The sequence below is a fragment of the Sinohyriopsis cumingii genome, chromosome 1, assembly GCF_028554795.1.
Source record: "Sinohyriopsis cumingii isolate HCF-2022 chromosome 1, ASM2855479v2, whole genome shotgun sequence".
Lineage (NCBI taxonomy): Eukaryota > Metazoa > Mollusca > Bivalvia > Unionida > Unionidae > Sinohyriopsis > Sinohyriopsis cumingii.
In genome coordinates, this window is record NC_142961.1 from 89,879,351 (window position 1) to 89,906,459 (window position 27,109).

Below are 27,109 nucleotides of genomic sequence, written 5' to 3' on the forward strand. Positions count from 1 at the left end.
ATCTCATTATCAAACTGCAATAACAAAATAAAGAACTTGAAATCACATTTAGTTAATGCATGCGAGTGCACAGACATATGTGTTTGTAAGAGAGATGAAACAAAATTATGTCTGTGTACAAGACCGGAAATGAGGCTGTCTTTAGGGAAATGAAAATCTGTCAATGTGCTATTGAGCCGTTGTCAATATAGCAAATGTTATAAGGACAAGCGATCATACACATTACTTGTTATTCGAACTTGCCAATAAAGATAATAGTGGGGTATATTGTAGAATAGATTTGCAATAAAATGTTAATTATATCCAAGTCAAAACAGAACAGGTACTTAAAAGATAATATATGTATGTATACGAATTGATTTAACGGAGTCTGTGACTTCCATATTTACGATAGAAAATGACTAGGTTTTTATATTTTATACTTGCATGACTATAATAAAACAATAAGACTAGTCTGTGGTCTTCACTTTAGCATGTACTGAGATGTAATTTATGCTGGATAAGAAAACATCAAAGGTCTTCCAGACTTATTTTAAAATGCACATTTTGTTTTGTTATGGTGACAAACTTAATAAGGACAACTAATTAACAATAATATTTAAAGGTATGGTCTGTGAAGTCCTTTGTCCATTTGTTAATAAACACCAGTAGATATTGTAATGACAGTAAGAGAGCTTATGCACATAGGCGCTCGCAGGATTTGAGAGGGGTCAGTCAGTCACGGCGAGGAGAGTTAGTGTAGTAAGCAGTCTGAAACTAAAGGTAATATTTACTAAGTGTTTTGTGTCTTGTGACATATTTTCAGCATCATTTGCATGAATACACTTGCCGGTATATATATATATATATATATATATATATATATATATATATATATGCAGCATGATTTCCGGGGGGGGGGGGGGGGTCACGTGACCCCTTGACTTATGCTGCGGGTGCCTATGCTTATGCATCAATCATTGTATTTTCTCATCAACAATTAATTATTAATTTTTGTAAAAACAAAATGGCAATGCTCTATTTTCGATCTTTTCTGCAAATGTAAATCTTCTTAGTATAAATTTTATGTCCAATAATTTAATGGATTTTTCTGAAAAATACAAAGTGATATGTACGAAAAATTATGATACATTTAAATAATTATTATTTTGATAACTTAATTGTATACAAAAAATTAAAGGGTACAAAAAAATGCATGCATTACAGTAGTGAAAGTAAAAACTAATATCATAAAAATAAGTTTACTAATTCTTTAAAAATAAAAGTGCATTTTTAAATTAATTCTCACTACATTATGATTAATTTTTTATAAAATACTTGATTATAAGTATTATGCACACCATAATTTTTTATTATATAAATTGTTCTGATGAAATATTGAATATTCGTCAATAATACATGAAGATATAATATATTATTTTGTATTTTGATTTTTTGTAAAAAAAATATTTTTGTAAAATATCTTTTCTAAATGTGCATTAAACATAATAAAATATTAATAAAACTTTATATATTCATAAATTTTTAAGATAGTTTTCAGTAGAGATATATGTATCTTTAAGATCCAGTTTTATGTATTTTTATGTATTAAAATACCAATAATCTGTGCTGTATATGCATATCTCCATGTCAATTATTAGTTAAAAATAAGACAGGTTAAAAATGTAAGCTATGATGTCATATTATTTATATCATATTGTTTATATCATTTATCACTTAGAAACAGAATATATTTAATGATGTAAGCAGTGATTTTGAATTCAGTCTGATGAAGCAATAAAGCAAAACCGGTCACGCATTCTACATATTGGTGTTGTTTATTTTATAATATATTCGTGTGCAGGTTTTCCCAGCCAGCCCTTCTGTCATTTGGTGGCATGTTGTTCTATTCATACGGCATTGTACAATGTGGCAACTGACATGTTTACCAGGCTGTTGTTGTTCACTAGTGTTCAACCAAGATGGGAAAGAGTTAACTTGAACAGTTTCATGTCATTGACTCTACTGTTGTTCAGTAGTGTTCAACCAAGATGGGAAAGAGTTAACTTGAACAGTTTATTGTCAGTGACTCTACTGTTGTTCAGAAGTGTTCAACCAAGATGGGAAATAGTAAATTTGAACAGTTTATTGTCAATGACTCTACAGTTGTTCAGAAGTAGGTACTATGAGGGAAAGACTTAACTTTCACAGTTTGATACAAATATGACTTTGTCCTCACAAAAAAACTTGGTAGCCTTGAATAAAAAGTATCTGAAGTCATGCAGAAAATACGGTAGACTTAGATGCAGAATCAGCTAGTTAATTACTTCAGCACTCTCCATTTATAAGCCAACATCAGTATGTTGATGCAATCCTGTCATGAAAATACTCCTTAAACAAGAAAGTTTGCTTACTGCTAGTTGTGTGTCTCATTATAAATCTTCAACAGGATTAAAAAGTATATATGTTCCAATCAGACAGGTTAGTGATATAAGACATTTTTCCATCCATTCTCCCAACTACTTTGAGTTTAAACAAACAACACATGATTGAGGATTCTATGTTATACAATTTGATCAAAGTCTCATTCTGTTTTCTTTTTTAGTGTGCTGCCAGCTAGCATCCACATCATGGATGAAGTTGAGGAGGAAGCAGAAGACGTGGATTTTGGAAGGTTGGAACATTTCACACCAGGGGGCATCTGTGGCAGTTATTTTTTTATTTGTTTATGGTTTAAAATGGGAAAAAGATTAAGTTGTGTTAAAATTTGGTGTAGGCCAATTAATCAAATGTAACATGACATAACTGGGCATGTTATAATGCTTTGATACAAACTTGAGATTAACTAGTTTAAACTGAATCATTAAGACATTAATTCAGAAGTGGGTAACTCTTTACAATATATAGATATGATAACCATATATTGAATATTCTAACTTTTCAGTTAACAGTATTTGATGTTCCAAAATATACGCTTATCCTAGATTCAGAATGTTAATTTGTATGTAATTAACAATCTTAGTTTGTATGAACCTAAAAGAAAAACTTGTAAATATTGGACATGTGGGTTCATTTTTTATTTTCAGTTGTTTCTTTTAATATTAGACAGTCATTTCTCATAATCACAGATAATTTGTACGAAGAGATGATCATATTTTACTGCTCAATAACTTGCATTTAAAATTTGCCTCTAATGTTCACATCAGTTTTGTTTTTCAAGATAATGCATCTCTGATTTAGTTATAGCCCTTCTGGCTAAATTAAGTGATAGGAAACATACCAGTTCATCAAATGTTATGTTAAACGTTTGTGCATTGTGGAGGAGTTGTTTTATCAGCAATGATGATTTGGTAGAGCCTTTTGGAAACCTGTACTATGTACAAGGTCAGACATTTCATTGAATATTTTCCTTAAGTTGGAAATGTTGCATAAGCAGGCCCAGAAAATTTCACTTACCCACTTGTGTTTACGAGTAGCAGATGAAGTTCAGGTGATATTTAGCTCTTTGATTGATGGTCATGAAACAAAAGAACTTATGGGATGGTCTTGTCACCCAATGTCCATCCATCCATTAGCACAAATTTTTTATTGCTACTCCTCCTAAACTACTTGGGTGATTGCCTTGAAACCTAACACACAATCATCAGATGGGTCTAGTTGGCCCTAAATGAAAATGGTGTCGATCGAACATCAAGTATGGCAACCATCATGACCATCTCAAAAATCTTTTTATTGCCTCTCCTCCTGACTAGATGGTCATATCAACATGTTTTCACTAAAGACTATGTATAATGTCTTGTGGGTCTTAAAATGGTGTTGATCTGAAGTTGAAAATGGCCATTTTGAAAATTTTATTACTACACCTCCTGTCAGAATGAAAATTTGAATTGTCTTGGGTTGTTCACCAGAAAACATTTTTTGATGTCTAGTTGATTCTGAAAGAAAATGGAGCCCTGATGATGTCTAATATGGCTGACACAGTGGCCATTTTGAAATTCATGTTTATCCTCAATGAGGTTTTACAGAAAGACTTCTTATGTTGTCTGACTAGTCTTAAATGAATATGCTGCCAGTTAGATGATTGTGCAATATTGCATTAAGGTTTTGGCTGAAGCCTTTTCATTTGGTTACATTTCCTAATCTGCTTGATTCATTATCATAATACTTGGCTTGCATCATTATGAAGACAAGACAGTTCTTTATGTAAATGTTTACTTGCCTGTATGACTTTGGTGTCAAATTCATTAAAAAATGTGCTTTTAGGTTTTAGTTAAATTTTTACACTGCTTATATTTCCTAATTCCCTTTATGGATTTTTTTCATTCTTTGGATGAGTCATTATAATGTTAAGACAATAAGACATTTATTTTAACAAATTAAAAACATTTTGTTTTCGAGTGGATTTTGGTTATCTGAAGAGTTTTAAAAAATCCAGAAAGGAACTGTTGCTTAATCATGACATATTGAATTCAAAATATATCAAGTTTAGGCTGGTTTAGACTTGTATGTTCCATATTTAATTTATAATTATTTTGGAAAGTAAACTAAAATCACCTTGATTGTATATAATGAGATGAATATTTATTTATAGCTAAACATGTGCTCTGTCTGTACTTTGAGGAAAAATGTGACGTGAGCTTGTGGTATGGTCTATCATCCTTCATCTGTTGTCCATGCACAGTTGTTATTTACACCTTCTTTTTTCAAAACTACTTTAACAGTTTGTAACAAATAGGAATAGCGATTTGGCAGCAAAACATTACAGATTTTGACATTGGATGATGATCCATCATCCAGCACGGCTGCTATTAATAAATAGAATTTAACCATACTTTACAATATCTTGTCAGGGGGCCCCGAGTGGCCGAGGGGTCTAAAGCACTCTTCGTTACGGATCACTGCCATCTCACCTCTGTCTGCGGCGGTTCGAGTCTAAGATTCAGCCAATGTGGGTATGTGAGAAAGCTTACCAGTAGCTTCTCGTGGGTCGGTGGTTCTTTCTGTGGTTTTCCTGGGTTCTTCCTCCACCATTAATACTGGCCGCCATGTATAGCCTATCATGTGCTGAAAAATGGCGTTAAACCCCACAACAACAACAACAACAATGTCTTGTCATGAAAGTCTTTCAGTTTGTTTGAAAGTTGATGCTGATCCACTATTAGATACTACCACCCTTGTACTCCAAAAGTAAAAATCTTTACGTGACTTCTCATAAACTTCTCAACAGAATTTTACAGGATTTGACTGAAGAAAAAAAACATTCTGGTATTTAGGGTTTTCAGATTTGTAAAAATGATCTGATTTATCAGATAGAGCTACCATTGCAACTGATGATACTGACTCACTATCAAAAATGGCTCCCATCATTAAAAATAAGAAGAAAAAATTGCTTTTAATGCTGGAAATAATTAAAATTTGACAAAGCATACTGGCAGAGACAATATTCCTATTTATGTAAATGATACTGATATACCATCAGATATGAGCACTAGTGCTAATCATTGAAAAAACCTTGAAACAACTTCACAAAAACAAATTTAAAGATTTGTAGAGAATTAGACAGAAAGCATTTTGGTCATTCAGTCTTTAAATATTGCCACAGCAGATAAAAATAAAAAACAAACTTTGAAACAACTTTATTCTAAATAACCAATTTGACCAAGTTTGACAAAAAGCATCTTGACTTGAGTAATTTTTAAATTTGTACAAATGTCAATTCACCATCAAATATGGCATTTGTTGCTAAATACAAACAAAATTTCAAATGACTTTAAGAAGCTGCTCAGAATAATTTGACTAAATTTAATGGCAAGCATTTTGGCATTAAGGCTTTCAAGTTTATTCAGATACATGGCCACTGTTGCTAAAAAAATGAAATCTTTAAACCGTGAATTCAGCCATTGTTCGTATTGTGATTGTGCCTTTTGATGGTCATTAGGTAAAATGGCACATTTTTTTTATCTCAGTATTTTTGGCCAGGTCTTTAATTCAGACCACTGGGTCATATGGTTATGTGCTTTTATATATTGACTGCACATATTCGAAGAATATTGTGTGTCTCAGAGAATATTTTTTGACCATTTTATGGGGCCAAAAATTTGAAAGGTTCTAGACGGGGAGGAATATAAAGACCATCAATTCTCAATGGACCTTATGTTTAGACTCATAGGATAATTTTGTATAGAGGTTTGTTTTAACTAATTTGTTACATGTTATGGATATGGTGCTTGTATTGTGAAATCTTGATGCCATGATTCCTGATAAGCATTCACATGGGTTAGATTCTCAGCAGTTTTTCAGACATTGTTAACCTCAGAGTTATGCAACTTTGTATGTAAATGCATCTTGGTGAGTACAGTCCCTAGAAAAGTATATCACTGTGACCTACATTTAACTTGTTATTGTCTCTGGTTTATATTTAGGTCAGATAGACCTATTATTAACATGTAAAGTACTTAAAGTTTATGAATTTCCTCTTATTGTCTTGGTTTCATGCTGGATAATATTTCCTCATTTTGTCTAATTTTTTTAACCTCTTATAGTGATTTTTCAATTGAGAAAGAGAGTTCTTTCAAGAAGTCTATTAAGTCCAGGCTTGTTGTCCATCAGGTAAGTGAACTTTGCTTTTTACTTAAGTTCCAAAATTTTGAGGGGCAGAACACATAAATGTTATAAAAAAATAAAGAAACCTAACAAAATGAACATTGATCTTAAAAAATTCATACAAAGAGATTTTATATATCACTTTAGTTTTAAAAGTTGCCATGATGTGGACTGAAGTAACATAAACTCTGTTAATTGGTAAGATGTGTGAATTTAGCTCCCAGTAGTCCGGAGCCTCAGGGTTTCTTAAATTCTGCGACTATCATCATTTAATCTTCCCACCCATTTTTATGTACATTTTCAAAGTCTGCCCACTGATCACTATTTATGTTTGCTTCTCTAAATCTGCCCACCAGTATGCATGTACATTTGCTTCTCTAAATCTGCCCACCAGTCTGTATTTACATTTGCTTCTCTTAGTTTGCCCACCAATCAAGCCCACCCATCTGCATGTAGATTTGCGTCTCTAAGTCTGCCCATTGATCTGTATGTACATTTACTTCAAACAAGTTTAACTTGGTAACTGTATATAATGTTGGTTTTATTTTGACAGAATTTACCTATCTTTCAGTCTCCTTTATCAGTGGGTAAAATGTCTTGTAATTTTTTCACTGCAAAATTCAATTATGTATGTTTTTGTTAATGAATCTTGTAAGGTTGCTACCAGTTTTATTTTTGTAGAACCTTTCAGATACAGCATGTACCTCTTACTATCAGACCTGGGGTAATCAGGAATCATAATTGGCTGTAATTGATCTCCAATTTAATAGGAATCACAAGCAGTACATATTTTTTGTATTCATATACTTGTACTTTATTCAGTTACATTCAAGAATACCCAATAATTAAGATTACTTTTTTGCTACTGCACATTATATTTTCATAATGACGTCATTAAAACGTGAAGTATGATTCCAAAGTTGTATGCAAAAGGAAGAATGAGTAGGATATTGAATTGAAAATGAGTAATTGGAATTATCATAATGTATGTTTTTCTTTAAACTGTAAAACAACAAAACAACATCAGTTATAAAAACATGCAGATTAAGTTGTATTTGTAATTTTAAAGAAAACTATACAAATTAATCATAATGTAATTGATTGCATTCTGCAAAAAGTAATGTGATTCGCTTAATTAATCTGGCCAAAAGTTAGTAATTGTAATTAAAAGTTTGAAAAGTTATTGAAATTAATTGATTACTTTTGAAATCGATGCTAAGTCTGTCTCTGTTGATTTTGATGGTGTCAGAAATTTGTTGCGTGTTTTGGTTAGTATGTTTTTATTCATGAATTTGACATGCACACCATTGTGTCATCCAAGAATTGTGGGTCTCTGAATCTCAGACAATTTGTTTTAATATGAAAAGGGTTGGGATTTGGCACTCATTATGAATTTAGCATTTCCAAAATTTGTATCTTGCCTGTATTAATATGTAGCAAGAAATCTTCTCTTTGTGACTGTGTTGGTATTTTTTGTTAAGTATTTGAAAGTTGTATAACATTCAACATAATGCACTGTGCATGCATACTGTCCACAGAGCCATTGGCATTTAAAAGAGCTACAATTACATGTGTTTTCTAAAACATACCATTGCTAAATTCAGGTGAAATTCTACAAGATCAAGCTTAGGTCAACAGAATGCACAAAAATCACACATCAGATGTGAAAAGTCTGTCTTAATTTGCTTGATAAATCCCTCATATATTCAGAAAATTATCCTGTTTTTCAAGATAAAGAGGTGAATTTTCCCCACCCCCATTTGGTCAGCTCTATAAATTTTCCTGTGCATAACAGAACAACTAAACCATAAATATGAAAAAAATTCATTTATTCATCAACATCTCTCCATTGCTTTTGTAGCTAGATAGCTTTTTCTCTTGAATGTCAGGAGCAGTATTTATTATCAGTTTCATTTTCTTCATTCAGGTTGTTTCATCTGTGCGTGCTAATGCCGAATTTACTTTTGACTACCTCTTGCTGATCCTTTTGGCCAGGTAAGTGCATGTGCAAGCCTATAGCAATACTTTGTCCTTCCTGATTGCTTTGTGTTGATCCTTTTTCAAGAAATGCAATGCAAATGCTTAGCCCTATTCATTTTTGTGTATGTATTTATTTCTACATGTGCTCTATCAAAGTACTTCTGCTGACACTGTTTTAGACTATAGTTGTTGTACAGGCTGCAGGTACACGGTTAGAGTATGGACTATCGGCATAGCTGCCAACCCTCACGATTTTAGCGTGAATTTCACGACTTTTTCAGCGATTCAGTAATTCACGCTGCAAGCAAAAAAATTCACAAATTCTCCAATTCTCAATCTTTAATAAAATATCCAGTTTCCCGTTAAGCACTAGTTGTGATATTGGCAGTTGCTGAAATGGTCTGGTACTGCTGGTCGCGATATTAGCAGAACTACAGCCGATTGGTACAGTTGGCCTGGTAGCAAGCATTTTAGCCTATTTTAATCTATATGTATAGGAGTAGTTTTACAAATGCTTTTGAGAGAAACTGTGGCCTAAGCGGAATTTTGCTCCGCGCATGCATCACCAACACTGACTTGAATCACCATTCATCATCGCATATGAGAGCTTGAAAGTTTAATTTGGAATATACCGAAAATTGGCAGTGCATTCTGTCATTAAACATTAACATACATCATGCTTTTTGCACACAGTGTGCCACAAATTTTAGTATTCGGCATAGTGGCAGAGACGATGTGAGGAAGCACATTGGTTGCAAAAAAACACGTAGAAGTTGGGAAAATTAAGAATTCGCAGATTTCAGCTCTGGAATATTTTAAGCCATCGATGGAAGACCTGCAAGTTACCAATGCTGAAGCATTATTTGTGAGTTTTCTTGCTGAACACTTACCTTTATCAGCTGGAGACCATGCTAAACATTTGTTACGACAAATGTTCCCAGACTCAAAGATCACTTCCAAATTTTCCTCTAGTGAGGAAAAATAAGACAGACTTTAGAGCCTAAAGAACAGAAAATTTGTCAGCAATTTTAGTCACCAAGATCAACCAGCAGGCAAGGAGTCTGAACTGTTTAGAAAACACATTTATGATCAAGCAGTTGAGGAAGTTCAAGTCTGCCACAATATCATGTCTTGATAATTAATCACAAGAACAAGTGAAGTTTATGAATACCATAATAAATGGAAATGCAGATATGTAGTGTTTTAGTTTTATATTGCGATCTTGATATAGTGTAGTATTGACGGTCAGAGTGGATGGAGTTATTGTCATGGTATTTTTCACTAATTTCATGTCCAAATTCACTAATTTGTATCCCTATTTTCACTAATTGCGAGCCTGGAGGGTTGGCAGCTATGTATCAGTATGGTTCATTATTTAATATAGAGTGTTTTTCCTGCTCTCATTATCAGATGATAAATTAATTGTTATGGCAATTGGTAGACTTAAGTGGATATCTATCTGCAGACAATATAAAAGAAAACAGAAAAATAATGGGATCATTTTTTCCTGCTGTATAGATGATCAGTTTCATTGGTTGAAAGAAGTAACAGTAACCAGTACAATGCTTTCTGAACCAGTACAGTGCTTTCCAAACCAGTACAATGCTTTCCAACCCAGTACAATGCTTTCCAAACCAGTAAAATGATTTCCAAACCAGTGCAGTGCTTTCCAAACCAGTACAATGCTTTCCAAATCGGTACAGTGCTTTCCAAAGCAGTACAATGCTTTCCAAACCAGTACAGTGCTTTCCAAACCAGTAAAATGCTTTCCAAACCAGTACAGTGCTTTCCAAACTAGTCTAATGCTTTCCAAACCTGTACAGTGCTTTCCAAACCAGCACAATGCTTTCCAAACCAGTGCTTTCCAAACCAATACGGTGCTTTCTAAACCAGTACAGTGCTTTCCAAACCAGTACAGTGCTTTCCAAACCAATACAGTGCATTCCAAGCCAATACAGTGGATTCCAAACCAGTACAGTGCTTTCCAAACCAATACAGTGCTTTCCAAACCGGTACAATGCTTTCCAAACCAGTACAGTTCTTTGCAAACCAATACAGTGCATTCCAAACCAGTAAAGTGCTTTCCAAACCAATACAGTGCTTTCCAAACCGGTACAATGCTTTCCAAACTAGTACAGTACTTTCCAAACCAATACAGTGCATTCCAAACCAGTAAAGTGCTTTCCAAACCAATACAGTACATTCCAAACCAGTACAATGCTTTCCAAACCAATACATTGCTCTTGACAATACTTTAGATAAGGATAAGGTACTTTACTATCTGGATTGAAAGTTCTTTTGTTTGTTGGAATCTCAACACAAAATAGGCTATACATGGTGGTTAGTATAACTGGTAGAGGAAGAACATTCAAAAACCCTAGTAAGAACCACCAGCCCATCAGAAGCTACTGGCAGGCTTTCTCACTTATGCACATTGGCTGAGCCTGAGACTTGAAACCTTGCAGACATAGGTGAGACGGTAATGAACTGTAAAGGCGAGCAATTTTGGACCACTCTGTCACTCAAAGCCCCTCAATTGCAGCTTTTGAAAATGCAGTTGGGTATTTTATGAGCATTGCAAAACACAAAGTTATTCCAGTTGTAAAATTATCAGGGGTTTTAATAATGACTTTCTGAATGCGTTAGATTGCTTAGTAATCAAGACTAGCCGAAAAGTGTTTGAAAATTTTGCTCATTTTGAGTGTCAGCATTGTATTGTTAGCATGCCATCATAAAATGCAAACTGTACCTGCAGCAAAATATGCTGATAATTTTGGACTAATGCTTAAAGTTAAATTGTTTGGTGTAATTTGAATGCATTCAATAATTTAGTTTTGCATTTAGTCAATTTGCCCATGGTGTAAATTAGAGACCTGACTTTAGACCATTTTACAAAGCTTCATGCACATAGTAAGCACAATCCATGTAGTTGTGTAATGTAAAATTATTGCTCTTTAAGCTTTTGTGTCTCATCCCCATAATTTTTGTTTGTTGTCACTACAGCTTGTTTTGTTGTCCTCACAACTTTCATTAGAAAAGAATACCTATGTTATCCTATTTGTCCACATTTGCATGCATTTGTTAGTGTCAACATACATACAGTTATTTCTGGATCACTTGTTGAAATGTGCGATCCCTGTCTGGAATGATGGAATGGAAATTGTTGAGCATGGATAAGTTAATAATGGGGTGCGACATTCTTGTTTTAAGCTGAATTACATTGATTGAATTACGGCTTATTCCATGTATTATTGTTCATGATGGGGTTTATAATTGTACATATTGACTCTTTTCTGGCAACTGCTTTCTTAATGAGTTTGCAGATGATTTTTATATTTTTGTTTTGTTTTCTGGAACTTTTCAGTTTGATAGCAGCCATGGGTTTGGTGGAGAACAGCTCAGTAGCGCTTGTAGCCAGCATGCTGATTTCACCCCTTATGGTATGTCTCTTATCTCCTTAGTAAAGCCTTGCTGATATCACCCCTTAGGGTATGTCTCTTATCTCCTTAGTATAGCCTTGCTGATTTCACCCCTTATGGTATGTCTGTAATCTCCTTAGTAAAGCCTTGCTGATTTCACCCCTATGGTATGTCTATAATCCCCTCAGTAAAGCTTGCTGATTTCACCCATTATAGTATGTCTCTTATCTCCTCAGTAAAGCCTTGCTGATTTCACCCCTTATGGTATGTCTGTAATCTCCTTAGTAAAGCCTTGCTGATTTCACCACTATGGTATATCTATAATCCCCTCAGTAAAGCTTGCTGATTTCACCCATTATAGTATGTCTCTTATCTCTTCAGTAAAGCCTTGCTGATTTCACCCCTTATGGTATGTCTGTTATCTCCTCATTAAAGCCTTGCTGATTTCACCCCTTATGGTACTTGTCTCATCTCCTCAGTAAAGCCTTGCTGATTTCACCCCTTATGGTATGTGTCTTATCTCCTCAGTAAAGCCTTGCTGATTTCACCCCTTATGGTACTTGTCTTATCTCCTCAGTAAAGACTTGCTGATTTAAACCCCTTATGGTACTTGTCTCATCTCCTCAGTACAGCCTTGCTGATTTCACCCCTTATGGTATGTCTCTTATCTCCTCAGTAAAGCCATAGTTAGCCAATGTAGAGCTCTCTATTTTTATTGCTTTTGATTTTGTTGTTGACATCAGATCTTATTGTCTTCTGCTATTCATAGAAATGGGATTTTATATTAGGTCATTCCGTTTGTCTGTCCTGCTATCCATCTTACACCTCTCCCTCGATAACTCAAACAACAAATAGACTGCACTATAAACAGGGGTGCAAGTAACTGAGGGACCTCCAAAAAATAAGTGATCCATCACCTCTGGACATTGAGCAGTGGGGGGTGGAGTAAATGTACTGTTTTATGGCTGATAACTTGTTTTGTTATCATGTCAAGATTTTTTCCAATGAAGTTATTTATTATTCTGTATAAATTGTTTTGTTTTCAAGATGCCCGACATCTGAAAGAACGTTAACATTATTCCAACTGGTTTCAGACAACATTCACGTTATTGTTGATTAGTCTGGTTTCCTGCATCATTAATGGCTAGGAAGTTCTAAGCAGGGAATCTACAAAAACAAGACCAGACTAATTTTTGTTATACCACGAAACAAGATTCCTTTTTCCAAAAACCAGTGACATTTATTTTGTGAAACAGTTGTCTGTGTCAAAACTAAAAATTGTATTGCTCAGTAACATATTGATGCAAATATTTCATATATATTAGTGACACTTCTCATCCTTAAGGATATTGCAAAGTGCCAATTCAGGAATTCTCTGAAACTTGCTTTTCCACAATGAACCTATCTGAAACAAAGCTCTTTATGACAAAGTATTCATTTTGCTCATTGGCTTTGGATCTCATTTATGAATGAGTAGGTTAATTTCAGGTAGTTTAATTATATTATGTGCACAATAATATTTATGACTGTGTTTGATTGATCAGTTGGAACAATTTACAATGGGTTGCTAGATTTTACCCATGTAGGATTTGCATGCCTTTTAACTTTTCTTTTATTCAGCCTTCTTTTTTTGATACAAGAGATGCAATTAATGCGATAATACAAAGGAGGCCAGCTTTTAATTCAGTGCAAACATTCAACAGATACTTCCATAAGTAAAATATCAAAACACGGTTGGCACTTAATTATGTTCTCAGCAAAATGCTTACGGGCATAGATGTTTGATGCCTTTTTTTTTAAATACAACAGGTCACATTTCATTTATGAGGAGTACACCTAAACCGAACTAAAAGATAGAACCAAAACAAAAAGTTTGCTTGATTAAAGATTATTAATTGATATTTATTTATTAAAGTAATGCCTCAAGCAGGCATGACATTTTCATTGATCAAATTTTTGTTGAATATTGTTATTTATGGTGTACTAAGAAGGTCATTTCAAAAGAACATGTAACAAAATATATGACCTCTTCTTAAAAGTTGATGATTTGATAATGTTGATTAAAATTCCCAGATCCAATCTACCATTTTTGGCAATAGAATGAGCGATACAGCGATGTTTCATTTACCAATTTTGATTGTGATTTTCTTCAAGTTCAGTAAATATGGCTGATGTCTTTTTTATTTTTTAGTTTAAAAATGGTGTCCACACCTGAGCCCCCATTATAAGTGGGTTCACAAGTTATCTTGACGCGAGTTATTAGAGGAATGGTGTACTTTCATTCTGCACATTACTCACTTGCAGTTCAACCAAATTTTGATGTGTAACTTGATATTTGTATGAGACCATTTGATTGACAGCGTACAATTCCATCAATTAGCTGAGATAACACTTTATTGTTAGACTCTTCCACTTTCATTTCCACACGATAACTCCGATTCATTGGATTTCAGCTGACAGCTTGATAATAATGAGACCTGGGCTAAGCATTAATTATTGCTTTGGAATGGAGTTATAGCCTTTGTTTATTAACTCAACTTCCTTTCTGCAGATAACTGCTTTATTCATAATTGGATTTCATTTTAATTTGATAGACAGCTTTATATCAGTCAGGCTTTGGCTATTATTTATTTTCAATATTCTTAGCTATTATTTTTTGGAGTTAATAGCAACTAGTTTTCAGATCCATTCACTTGCATTTCTGTTAATTAACTCTATAATTGGATTTGTAACACATTTTATATTCAGCTAGATGTATTTCATGTGGAATTGTCACATATAAATCCAGTCCATAATTACGAAATTTCATAGAATCGAAAATTTACCAAAATGTTATTCATTCCAGATCAGATGGAAAATTTGTTGCAATTTCATTCACAATATGACTCTAAATTTCAAATTTGACTAGATACACCATTTTCTTTCAAAAGTTATGTCGAGTGCGCGACTAAATGTATCTGGGCGGAGTTATGTGCGCAATAATAATGTTTTTGTGTAATTAAGAAAATGCACTTGTGTATTTAGTTTGGAATACAGCATGCATTGCTACTTTGTTTCTTTTAGTGCATTTTGTTAATATAATTAAGCATTAAGTAGAATAAGTAAATGAGCATATAATAAAAGGTTACTGCATTTGAATGGGAAAATATGAACTCATTTTGTCGGATGGATATACTGCACTCCCAAAGTCATGCAGTATTTACATCTGAAAAACTCGTTCATATTTTCCCATACAAATGCAATAACCTATAAATATATTAGGTATGTAACCAGCATATATTCACAAAACTGTCATATTCATCAAAGAGGTAATAATATAGATTTAAATTCAGAATATAGATTGACTAGTATTTTCCACTCATTCATTCCACTCTTAATTTTGGCAAGCAGATTGTTCATTATCTCCATTTGGTTATCTTAGGTGGGTTTGTCTTTTGTTTTCTGAAAGAAATCCAAGCCAGATAATTGTTTAAATCCTGAATCTGGCTTGGTAAAGGAGTGAATTTTGTTGCACTGCATACTGGTACCCCATTGTTTCTTAAAGATTAATCCTTGTATTTCCTTTTACTACACAATATTAGCATGAATCCCATATCTGAGTAATCATGTACTTGTTTAAGGTCATTTTTACATCAAAGCAAACTGCCACTGCATTTATTTTTATTTTCATGCCATTTCATTTCACTTCAAAGTTTTGTCTTCATAATTAAATTGCATTAATGTACAATTAGCTACATTGGAATAAATCATTACGGACCTTTAACTTGTCATCACGTAAATTGAACATTAATACTCTAGAAGAAAAAGTAAAGTTATTCAACTTTTTGACATTGTGGAGAGTTCAAGAGTAACAGATAAGGAACATATTCTGCAGCAGTGGTATAAATGGAAAGAGAATTATTTTAAAGGCCAAGCAGTGTATGCACCGAGATCTAAATGATGATTTTGCAATGCGCATATCTGAATGACGAGTTTGCATGCCAGCATTACCCCTCTCTCATTTCATGCTTATGAATAAGAATCGTTAACTTGGAAAAAGTTGTTTTAAGACGAGAACCCTTCATTATTAATTAATGCTACTTTTAAATGAAGATATTAAATGTGGTGAAGTTACATGTAGTTTTCTTACTACATACACATACACATGCACATGCTTCTTACAAATATAGTTAGACTGCTCCAGTGGCCTAATGGTTAGAGCGTCCGCCTTGGATACTGGAGGTCGTGGGTTCAATCCCTGCTGAGTCATACCAAAGACTTACAAAAATGGTACTAACAGCTTCCTCGCTTGGCGCTCAGCATTAAGAGGTTAGTATTAGGACTGGTTGGCTAGGTGTCAGGATAATGTGACTGGGTGGTACATCATGCTACATGTCTGCGGCATGATGCCCCAGTACTAGACATCACTATAAATTTCCACTGCAGACATCGTAGTGATATGACTGAAAAATTGTTAAAGCTACGTTAAAAATCCATATCACTCACACAAATAGAGTCCCTTTCTGGAAATGCAACCGATCTTACACTGCCACTTTCCTGGTACAGAAGGGGTGGCAGTATAAGAGAGGAACCACTATATGGAGAAAAAAAGGTATATTTGTTTAAACCACCAGAATTGATATCCATGAAAAAAATGAATTTACAGTACATGTATTTCAATTTGGTGTTATCTTTTGGATAAAACTTGATACTGACAACATTATGATTTAGTATTGACCTTTGGATAAAACTTCATATAGACATTTGTTATGAATTTGTATTCTCATTTGGATAAAGCTGCATATATTGACATTATTATAATTTGTTATTGTGTTTTGGGTAAAGCTTTACATATTAACATTATTATGATTTGATTTTGTGTTTCTACATATTGACAATACAGTGTAACCCGTGGCACTATAACATGGCAGTTGGGAGCCATAGAACCAGTGTTATAAGCAACCAGGTCAGTTAGCTGAAGAAAATGATGCATGTATCCCCAACAATTTGCATGGGGGTATGTGTAGGTATTACATGCAGGTGGTAAAATATGTGCTTTGGTGCATATTAAATGATAAATACACCTGTAATGAAAACAGAGAAGGCATATAAATTATTTTACTTTATTTTTGAGAACCACGGATTGGTACATATACGTGTATACTATTTATATATACATGTCTGATGTATAACATGAATAGAGTATCAACACCATGTACTCACCTGCGAATCTCATCACATACATTGAATCCACAATACAAGTAATTCCATTGAAAATATGCACACACAGAGATTTAAAATAATCCATAATTTTGTCACAGGTCATATAGGTCTGAATTCAGAGGAAAACCTGCACAATGAATGATGAAGCACATTTACTTTTCAGTAAGTCCCAAGTCGGTTAAAGTTGGTTTGCATATTAAGCCGCCATTGGTAGCGTTTGTAAGCATACATTTTTTTCCCTGCAAAAGATAAACTTTCACGGCACAATAAACTTGTTCCAGTCACGTTGGAAAATGGAAAAAAGTCCATCAGATTCAATTGCTTTTAGATAAATTGGGTACTGACTTGTTTTGAAGAAAGGTTTGTTTTTATTGAAGACTGTAGTTGGCTTTCTTTAATGAAGGGTGTATGGGTTATTGAAGTCACCATTTAAGGACACCTTTGGAGAACCAAACAAATGCCCATTTCTTGTGGCGGCAACAACAAATAATTGTATTACATGATTGAGACTGAATTTTTATATTTGCTTAGTATATTTTCATCACAATCGGTGCTTCAAAGGTAATGTTTTCTTTGAAATTTCAGCAAATAATTTTTCTGGATACATTTTTAAAAAAAGGAATTGGCTTTCGTTTGGTTGATTGTAGTCACTGCTCCTCCCTCCCTATTGAATAGCCCGACAAGTAAGTTTTTTATATTTTATACATTTGTGATAGTGATGCTGCCTTCCACGCATGTGTTAAAGATTTAACAAAAGGTTAACAGACAATAGAGACGCAGGTGTTCTGGTCTGATGACAGTGATTACTACAGAAAATGTGAGTGTTCTGAAGGATTTAATTCTGAGTGAAAGGGAGAGGAATTTTACTCTCCATCCACATACAAATGTCAGTCAACCGTTCCAGTGGCCTAGTGGTTAGAGTGTCTGCCTTGGATGCTGGAGGTCATGAGTTCGATCCCCGGCTGAGTCATACCAAAGACTTACAAAAATGGTACATCTTCCTCACTTGGTGCTCAACATTACAAGGTTAGTGTTAGGACTGGTTGGCCTGGTGTCAGGATAATGTGACTGGGACATGATGCCCCGGTGCTAGACATTACTATAAACTGCCACACTGCAGACATCGTAGCGATATGACTGAAATTTTTTTAAAGCTATGTAAAAAATCCAAATCACATGCACAAATTCAGTCTATGTAGATATATTAATTAGAAGTGAGCAGCCGAAAATCTGATGAAAGATAGATTATGAGATACTGCTTCGTCCGATTGATCTCTGCTACCAGAAACGTCAAGATAAGTGGATTGTGATATAACAATGCACTGTTAAGATGGTTTGTCAGTATGGACAAAGAATTTGTTTTTGTAACAATAGATACATTTTAGTGCATTTTATATCAAGTTTGCAGCTTCCTTTCATGGGGCCTCTGAATTTCTCCACTCCAAACCAATGGTTGTATATACAAATTGAAACAGCCAACAATGTCGCCAATAAGGAAACAAATCAGCAGATGGTATATTTTGCAGCCAATAAGGAAAAAAATTGCAGTTGGCGACTTTGGCGAAGCCCCATGCATAGCTGCCAACCCTCACGAATTTGGTGTGAATTTCATGACTTTTTCAGCAATTCACGGATTCACGCCGCAAGCCAAAAAGTTACAAATTCTCCAATCCTCAATTATTTTAAATCTTCAGTAAAATAACCGATTTCCCGATAAGCGCTAGTCGTGATATTCACAGTTGCCAAAACGGTCCGGTACTGCTGGTCGTGATATTAGATCTGCAGCCAATTAGTACAGATGGCCCGGCAGCAAGCATTTTAGCCTATTTTAATCTATATGTATAAGAGTAGTTTTACAAATGCTTTTGAGAGAAACTGGGGCCTAACTGGAATTTTGCTCTGCGCATGCGTCACCAACACTGATTTGAGTTACGGTTCAGCATCGCATGTACGATTTTGAAAATGTCTTCACCACCAAGGAAAAAGAAATGTATTACTCAAAAAGTGAAGTTTAATTTGGAATATATCAGAAATTGGCCGTGCATTCTGCCATTAAATATTGATATTCATCATTCTTTTTGCACTCAGTGTGCCATCACAGAGACGATGTAAGGAAGTATGTCAGTTGCAGAAAACACGTAGAAGTTGGGAAAATTAAGAATTCGCAGATTTCAGCTCTGGAATATTTTAAACAATTGGCGGAAGATATGCAGGCTACCAACACTGAAGCATTATTTGTGAGTTTTCTTGTTGAACACAATCTACCTTTGTCAGCCGGAGACCATGCTAAACATTTGTTCTGACAAATGTTGCCAGACTCGAAAATTGATTCCAAATTTTCCTTTGGAAGGACCAAAAGTGCTGCAGCTCCTGTGCATTCCTCACAGCAACAGTGCAAGCAAAAGTGTATTTTCTCTAGTGAGGAAAAATAAGACTTTAGGGCCTCCTTAGCTGCAGAATTGTCAGTAATTTTAGTCACCAAGATCAAACAGCTGGCAAGAAGTCTGAACTATTTAGAAAACAAATTTACGATCAGGCAGTTGAGGAAGTTCAAGTCTGCCACAGTATCATGTCTTGATAAATAAATATTTCTGCTTATATGTAGTGTTTTAGTTTTATATTGTGAACTTGATATAGTGTAGTATTGACGGTCAGAGTGGTCAGAGTGGATGGAGTTATTTGTCATGGTATTTTTCACCAATTCTTGTCCAAATTCACAACTTTTTATCCCTATTTTCACTAATTGTGAGCCTGGAAGGTTGGCAGCTATGCCCATGTGATCCCAGAATAAAATTTTTAAATGTTATTTTTTGTACTTTTAAGAAGAAAAGACTTTATTTTTGGTAAAATACATATAAAATTTCAGGAGCCACACATTGTCTTGTATTATTCTTTCGCGATCTCTTCCCCAAAATGATAATAAACTATATGTTTTTTCTTTCTTTTAAGAAAGATTTTTTGGGGGGTGTACTAGAAAAATACATGCATATAAATTCGGGACCCACATCATGACTGTGTTATCCAGATTCCTGTTAGAATGGAGCGTGCTATATAGCATGGTCACACTGTATTATAGTTCGTTTTGTGTTTCTTTTGGATAAAACTATACATATTGGGAATATTATTTGTTTTTTCTTTTGGATAAAATTTCGTCTTGACATTATTATGAATGATGTGTTTAAGTCTTTTGGATAAACTGTAGACATTGACAGTATTATGGATAAACCGTAGACATTGACAGTATTTTGGATAAACTGTAGACATTGACAGTATTATGGATAAACCGTAGACATTGACAGTATTATGGATAAACCGTAGACATTGACAGTATTATGGATAAACTGTAGACATTGACAGTATTATTGATAAACCGTTTACATTGACAGTATTATGGATAAACCATAGACATTTACAGTATTATGAATAAACTGTAGACATTGACAGTATTATGGATAAACCATAGACATTGACAGTATTATGGATAAACCGTAGACATTGACAGTATTATGATTTGATACTGTCTTTTCAATGTAAAATCATATTTGATAAATGAAGCCTTGATATGATAAATCACTTTTTTCCAGTAACAGAAATTAGTGCCCTGAAATTTTTTTGAAAATAATGAAAACTTAGTTTAATTTTCTTTTTAAAGAAAACTGTTTTAAGTACAGATTAAATAAAAACATTGATGAAAAATTGATCAATTAAATTGTCAGTTATGCCTACAGTTGGCAGTACTTTCAGAAATAAATACAAATTATGTAAGCCTTGTCAAGTAAAATCCATAGTTCAGTTTTTTCTTGTAATTTGGTTTCATGTAATCATTATAAATGTGATTGATATGTCCACTTGTATTCAAACATGTCAACAGGTTATTACAGTGATTCTGTGAGAACCTATTTAATTGCTGAGTCAACTGTGTTTTGATCTCCAACTTACAGTAGTGTTAATTACATTGTTAAAATCAATTACGTGTTGACCGTCAATGTATTTTCATGTTAATTAGTCTTTTGTATCTAATCAAGTAAAGATGATGGAATTAAAACAGTTAAAATGCTTGCCTGAGTAAGAGCTGGTGGTCATGGTCATGTGTCAAGTCAACTTGTTTTAGTCGACTATTCAGACACTTAGAATACTGTACGTACATGTGACATAAAATATCTAACATTAATCAGTTCATTTATCATTCTCACTCACATATGTGATTTACAATAGCAAAGGAATAAAGAAAAATGCATACTAGATGCATGAAAAGCTTTGTCTTACAGAATTGTTCATTATGGAGAAGCAAGTTCCAGCTAAAAGTTACTACATAGGTACTAAAAGGATTAGTCAACAATGAACAAAAATGTCTTAATGACTTGCAGTGCAATCACAGTATATTGCTAACAACAAAGAGATGGTTTCGATGTTGTTTCTCTCAATAAATGTTACTCTTTTTAAAAAAATTATTGCTTTATTCTGAATCTACAGTAGTTCTAGAAGGTTTCCAAATCTGCACTCCAAAAAGCAGCAACATGATCGACAACATTTTACTGGTACACATATGATGTGTTCTGAAACCACTTGGAGTGTTGTTTTAAATGATAATTCAGAGATTGGATATATTAAAAATAACTTTAATTTTTACCAAAAAGTGAAGACCTTCATTACTAAATTTCAAGTTAATTTTTGCCAAAAAGTGAAGAACTTCATTTTTACTAAATTTCAAGTTAATTTTTTACCAAAAAGTGAAGAACTTCATTTTTTTACTAAATTTCAAGCTGTTTATCAGCAATTAATATGAACATGATTTTTAATCCAGTGACATGTTTTTTCTTTAATAACTAATAAATTTGGTATATGTGTCTATATACTATTTCACAGCTTTCCTACATGTTCTTTGCAAATTAATTATTTTAAGTGCACCCCCTTTTTTCTCCTTTTTTTCCTTTAATCATTTACAGTTTGGCTGGAATTGTGATACTTATTTGCTTGTTTGATCTGGGGAAGGTCTGTATGTTATGGGTAAAGGAGTCAGTGTTTTCCATACAGTTTTGGCTTTTACTGGGTCATTTTATATATTTAAGTTACTAGCTGCTCAGCAATTCTGTATATCCAGGTGTATGTGTGCAGCAGTCTACTTAAGAGTGAAGTCTATTTAGTAATAGCTGTACTAGCTTTTCCATTATCGTTATAGAGCCATGTTGGTTTTCATGTTAGACTTGCAACCAAAGTGATGCAGGTTCAAATCCGGCTTTGACCAGGATGACCAGGCACCACTGTATCTCAGGACAGGGCTGTTTACTGCAGTAGCTTGGTACACTGTAGCCTTTCAATTGTTATATGTCCAATAAGCATTAGATTAGACCCAAAAAGTCTGTTTCAGTTAACATTTAAAATTTTTTTAGCTGAGTTTCCTGATTGGAAAATATAAGATAAAACTTTCAGCATTACTAACATTTGTATAATGACAGCTTGTGCATGACCCTGACAGCATTATTATCATCAAATGACAGTTTGTGAATGATCTTGGCAGCATTGATATCATTAAATGACAGTTTGTGAATGATCTTGGCAGCATTGATATCATTAAATGACAGCTTATGAATGACCCTGACAACATTACTATCATCACACAACAGGTTGTAAATGACTCTGACATTAATACTGCATGTATCATCAAGTGACAGGTTGTGAATGACCCAGACAGCATTACTTGGTACCTTTAGAAGACTTTGTGATCAGCTTGAACTTCATGAACTTGAAGTAATGAAGACTTTTTTTTTTAAAATTTGGGCTCAAAAAGTTCAGAAGGCTAGAACACAGTGATTTAGAGAAGAAATTGATTTCTACATGATACCTGTAGCCATTTGGCTGCAGCCTATTTTAGAGACTGCTAGCAATTTGGAATAAAGAAGATTGCTTTTAATGCAGGTCATAATTTCTAACATGGAGGACTCCAACAGAAATAGTTTTGTAAAATAACTTTAATTACAAATTCTGTATCATTCCCCAAACTGTAGGGCTCAATTTCTCTTACGACACAGGTATGCTGTCAGTACTGGAGTCAAGAGTTTGGAGGTCAAGGTCACCATGATTCAGGGAAAATGGCTTCTGTATCATTGTGTGTTTTGCTCTTTTTTTCAAGCAGTTTTTGAATAGATTGCAATTGAGACAAGGAGGGAACATACTGTTTTAGGGGTTAAAGAAGTTCCAGTCAATGTAACCCATCAATTGATGCTCATTGGTATCAGGCATGCCTTTCTAGTGGATAGTACTATCAAACACCGACTTGACACATTGTACCATTCGTAATATTCTTTTTTTCTGTTCAGGGACCCATTCTTGCCTCTACATTTGGTCAGGTCATTAAAAACAATGACCTTCGGAACCTAGGCATCAGGTCTGAGTTGGCAGGACTTCTTATTTGCATTTGTATGGGTAAGACTTTCATGGTTTCTATTCTTGAATAAAATTTGGAAAATGATTCTGGTCATTGTAGGTCTCTACCTCTGTCTTCTTTGAAGCCAGATTTCATTCCATTCATTTATTTATTGCTCCTGTTCATGTAGTACTTCTGCTTTCTACTTGGATATTGGCAGTAAACATGAAGATTAAAAGTAAATAAAATGCCAATTGTTTTTGTTATTACCAGTTATATTTTTATTCGTGACATGATTCTTTTACAAAAATTTATTAGATATTTGGGTATAGATGTTAATAAATTTTTTTGTAGTTTTGAAATCTTTCAGTCCATATTCATATTTAACACTTAAATATAATAATAATAATAATAATAATAATAATAATAATAATAATAATTTTTTTAATTGTTTATCCAAGTTGTTTGAACATAGATGCAGATTTGATGCTGTGATTGGACATGGTTTCTTGCAGAATCAGATTTTCTTTACAGAATTTACATTTCAAGAGTTATTGCTTAACTGGGCTGCAGAGATTTTGCCCATATAATTGATTGTGTAGGTATTGTCAATAGAATATATAATAATATGTTTTGTATAAGACACACGCCAGTCTGTGGCCAGCATCATTTCTTATCTACTGGGACATTTTGCTGTCTATAAGAAAAAAGTCTGGGGTCATTTTTGTTGTTGTTTTCATTATAGAGTTAATGCCATTTTTCAACACGTGATAGGGTTTACATGGTGGCCAGTATATTTAGTGGAGGAAGAACCACTGACCCACTGGAAGCTACTGGCAAGCTTTCTCACATTCCCACATTGGCTGAACTAAACAGACTTGAGATTTGAGTGATTTATAAAGGAAAGTGCCTTAGACCAATCAGCCATCTGTTTCCAGTATAGTTCTTTATTTACTGGGAAATTATACCACATACATTTGAGATCACATAAGGAGCAAATATGGTCAGTGGCCAGTTTGGTGGACATTTCTTGGTTTATCCAAAGGTCTGGAACTTAGCCGTCACAGATTTGGACAGTGGTGGGCATTTGTTTGGTCTGGATTATCCAAAAGCTTAGAAAATTAGTAGTCAGATGTTGCTCAGTCTTGTAGGCAGTTCCAAGGTTCCCATGAGTACTAGAATCCATGAAATGTTTTGGAATTGAAATAATAAATTTCAAGGGCCTTGAAAAGTCATTGGATTTATTAAAACCATGCAAAGTTTTGGAAAAGTCATGGAATTTCTGACAATAAAAATTGATAGCTTCTAATTTCTTAGAGCGTCAAGTACCAACTAGAAAATATGACACAATTACGATTGATAAATAGTATCATTTTAAGATATTGTGGTCCTTGAGTTTTGTGAAATTTTCCTGGAAAATTTGTGGAACAGTCATGGAATTTGTTTTAGTTAAGTCTGCAGGAACCCAGCAGCTTATTAATCTGGTTTGTCCAAAAGTCTGGAAACCTACCAGTCACATCTTTAGTCTGGTTTGTCCAAAAGTCTGGAAACTTGACAGTCACATCTTTAGTCTGGTATGTCCAAAAGTCTGGAAACTTACCAGTCACATCTTTAGTCTGGTTTGTCCAAAAGTCTGGAAACTTGGTAGTAACATCTTTGTCTGGTTTGTCCAAAAGTCTGGAAACTTGGTAGTCACATCTTTAGTCTGGTTTGTCCAAAAGTCTGGAAATTTGGCAGTCACGTCTTTAGTCTGGTTTGTCCAAAAGTCTGGAAACTTGGCAGTCACATGTAAGATATTGTTCATTGTTGTGGGCACATCTTTAGTCTGATTTGTCCAAAATATGGAAACTTGGCAGCCACATATTTCTGGAAACAAGGCAGTCACAGATTGACCAGCCTAGTGAGCTTTTTTAGACTGGTTTATCCTAAAGTCTGAAAATTTGTCACATGTAGTTTCATTTACTGAAATGAGGGTGTGTACTGTGAAGCATATATATTGCAACTAAATATAGCATATCAGGCATGTGTTGTAAATATTTACCACCCTTACGTCATACAATTTTTACATCTTTCTCATCTTTGTCAGGGTTTTTGTTTGGTCTCATCAGTGGAGGAGTGGGGTTGCATGGGGCTATTTGGGGCAGTACAGATCAATGGCCCACAAGTGAAATGCAATCCAGGTTCGTATCCAATCTATAAATTGCTCTTCCTTTTTTGCTGTTCTTTTTAAAATTAATGTAACATTTGTTCATCTGTCATACACTTTCAGCTGCAAACAACACAACTCCAGCTCTGCCATCTTGTATTGTTCTGGCAAATCAGAAACAGTGGTCTTTATTCTAGTTCTGGTTTCAGTCAAACAGCATAGACCCCAGATCTGCTTTTACATTAAGCGATGACAGTTCTTGACTGATGCTGTTGTCACTTGTGTGCTTTATAAGCAATACATAGATATACTCCATTATTGGAAAAGAGCAGAATCCCAACTGTATAATTGAGGACATTAATATATGGGTACATGGTCATAAAAAATGGATTCATAATGCTTAGACATAAACTTAGATTTATTTTAACAGTAATAGCAGAGTAGTGAATACCTTGTGCTTAAATGCAAGTAAATTACCTTGATTCAGATGCACTTTGAAAAATTGTTTTATGTCATTTCCTGTAGTCTTGCATCATTTGAGGAACAAAATAATAAAATTGTAATGGCATCAGAAGAAATTGTTTGTTACATCTCATTCATTTATTTACTATCAAGTAATTACCATTTAAATGATACACTGAAATACCACTATAACACACTTCATTATAACACTGAAATGGAAATAACAGACATTTCATGACTCCCAGAATTTTAAAATGATTTTACCAATATCTTTAAGTACCACAAAGCTTTAATGCCAAAATAAACAAAAGTTTTATTGAAAAACTTGGCATGGTGTGTTGTATCCTTGATACAAACATATCACTTACCCTTGCTTTTTCTTAAAAGATATTAACTTCTTAAAAAGCTAATAATTGTTAATCTGATTATGACTGGATTATCAGTAATAATGTCATTAAATTTTTGTGTTTGTTTTCAAAGCATCGGGTGTACATTTATTGCTAAATCCTGAGTAAAGAATAACCAACATCTTTTTGCTCAGTCATCATAAACAGCCAAGCAATGCAGTTATCTAGTAAGATTTTGTACTCAAATTTATGAATCAATTAGTTTACTGACTAAAGTGAAGATAAACCACCAGTGCTTGTTCAGTCAGCTGCCATACATGTACATACAGCAAAAAAACATTGAAAAAGGTTGTCACCTAAATTGTTGAGAACAGTTTAGGTCATTGTCAAGTTTATGTAGCCGTCTCCCACCCTACTCCCTACTGAAATGATTCAGATCACTCTGACATACACAGGCACTTGTCATTGTAATATTAAAGTTATAGGTACTATTATTGAAGCAAAATCAAAACTGACCATTATGAGGCCAGTACACATGTACAAATTTTGGTTAAGGTATTGTTTCAAGCCTAAATGCAACTTTTTTGTTCACACTCCCAGTGTCAAA

The 27,109-nt window shown here is 34.0% G+C and overlaps 1 protein-coding gene across 1 annotated transcript in view; it reads left to right on the plus strand.

The window, feature by feature from the left end:
• The window catches only part of LOC149807319 (uncharacterized), a 115,244-nt gene that overhangs the window by 46,311 nt on the left and 41,824 nt on the right, over nucleotides 1-27,109 (plus strand). The window contains exons 6-11 of the mRNA XM_089965262.1: nucleotides 2,585-2,653; nucleotides 6,522-6,588; nucleotides 8,510-8,577; nucleotides 11,927-12,002; nucleotides 23,501-23,606; nucleotides 25,634-25,727. Of these exons, the coding sequence (XP_089821388.1) occupies nucleotides 2,585-2,653; nucleotides 6,522-6,588; nucleotides 8,510-8,577; nucleotides 11,927-12,002; nucleotides 23,501-23,606; nucleotides 25,634-25,727 (480 nt within the window). The remainder of the gene's footprint in view (nucleotides 1-2,584; nucleotides 2,654-6,521; nucleotides 6,589-8,509; nucleotides 8,578-11,926; nucleotides 12,003-23,500; nucleotides 23,607-25,633; nucleotides 25,728-27,109) is intronic.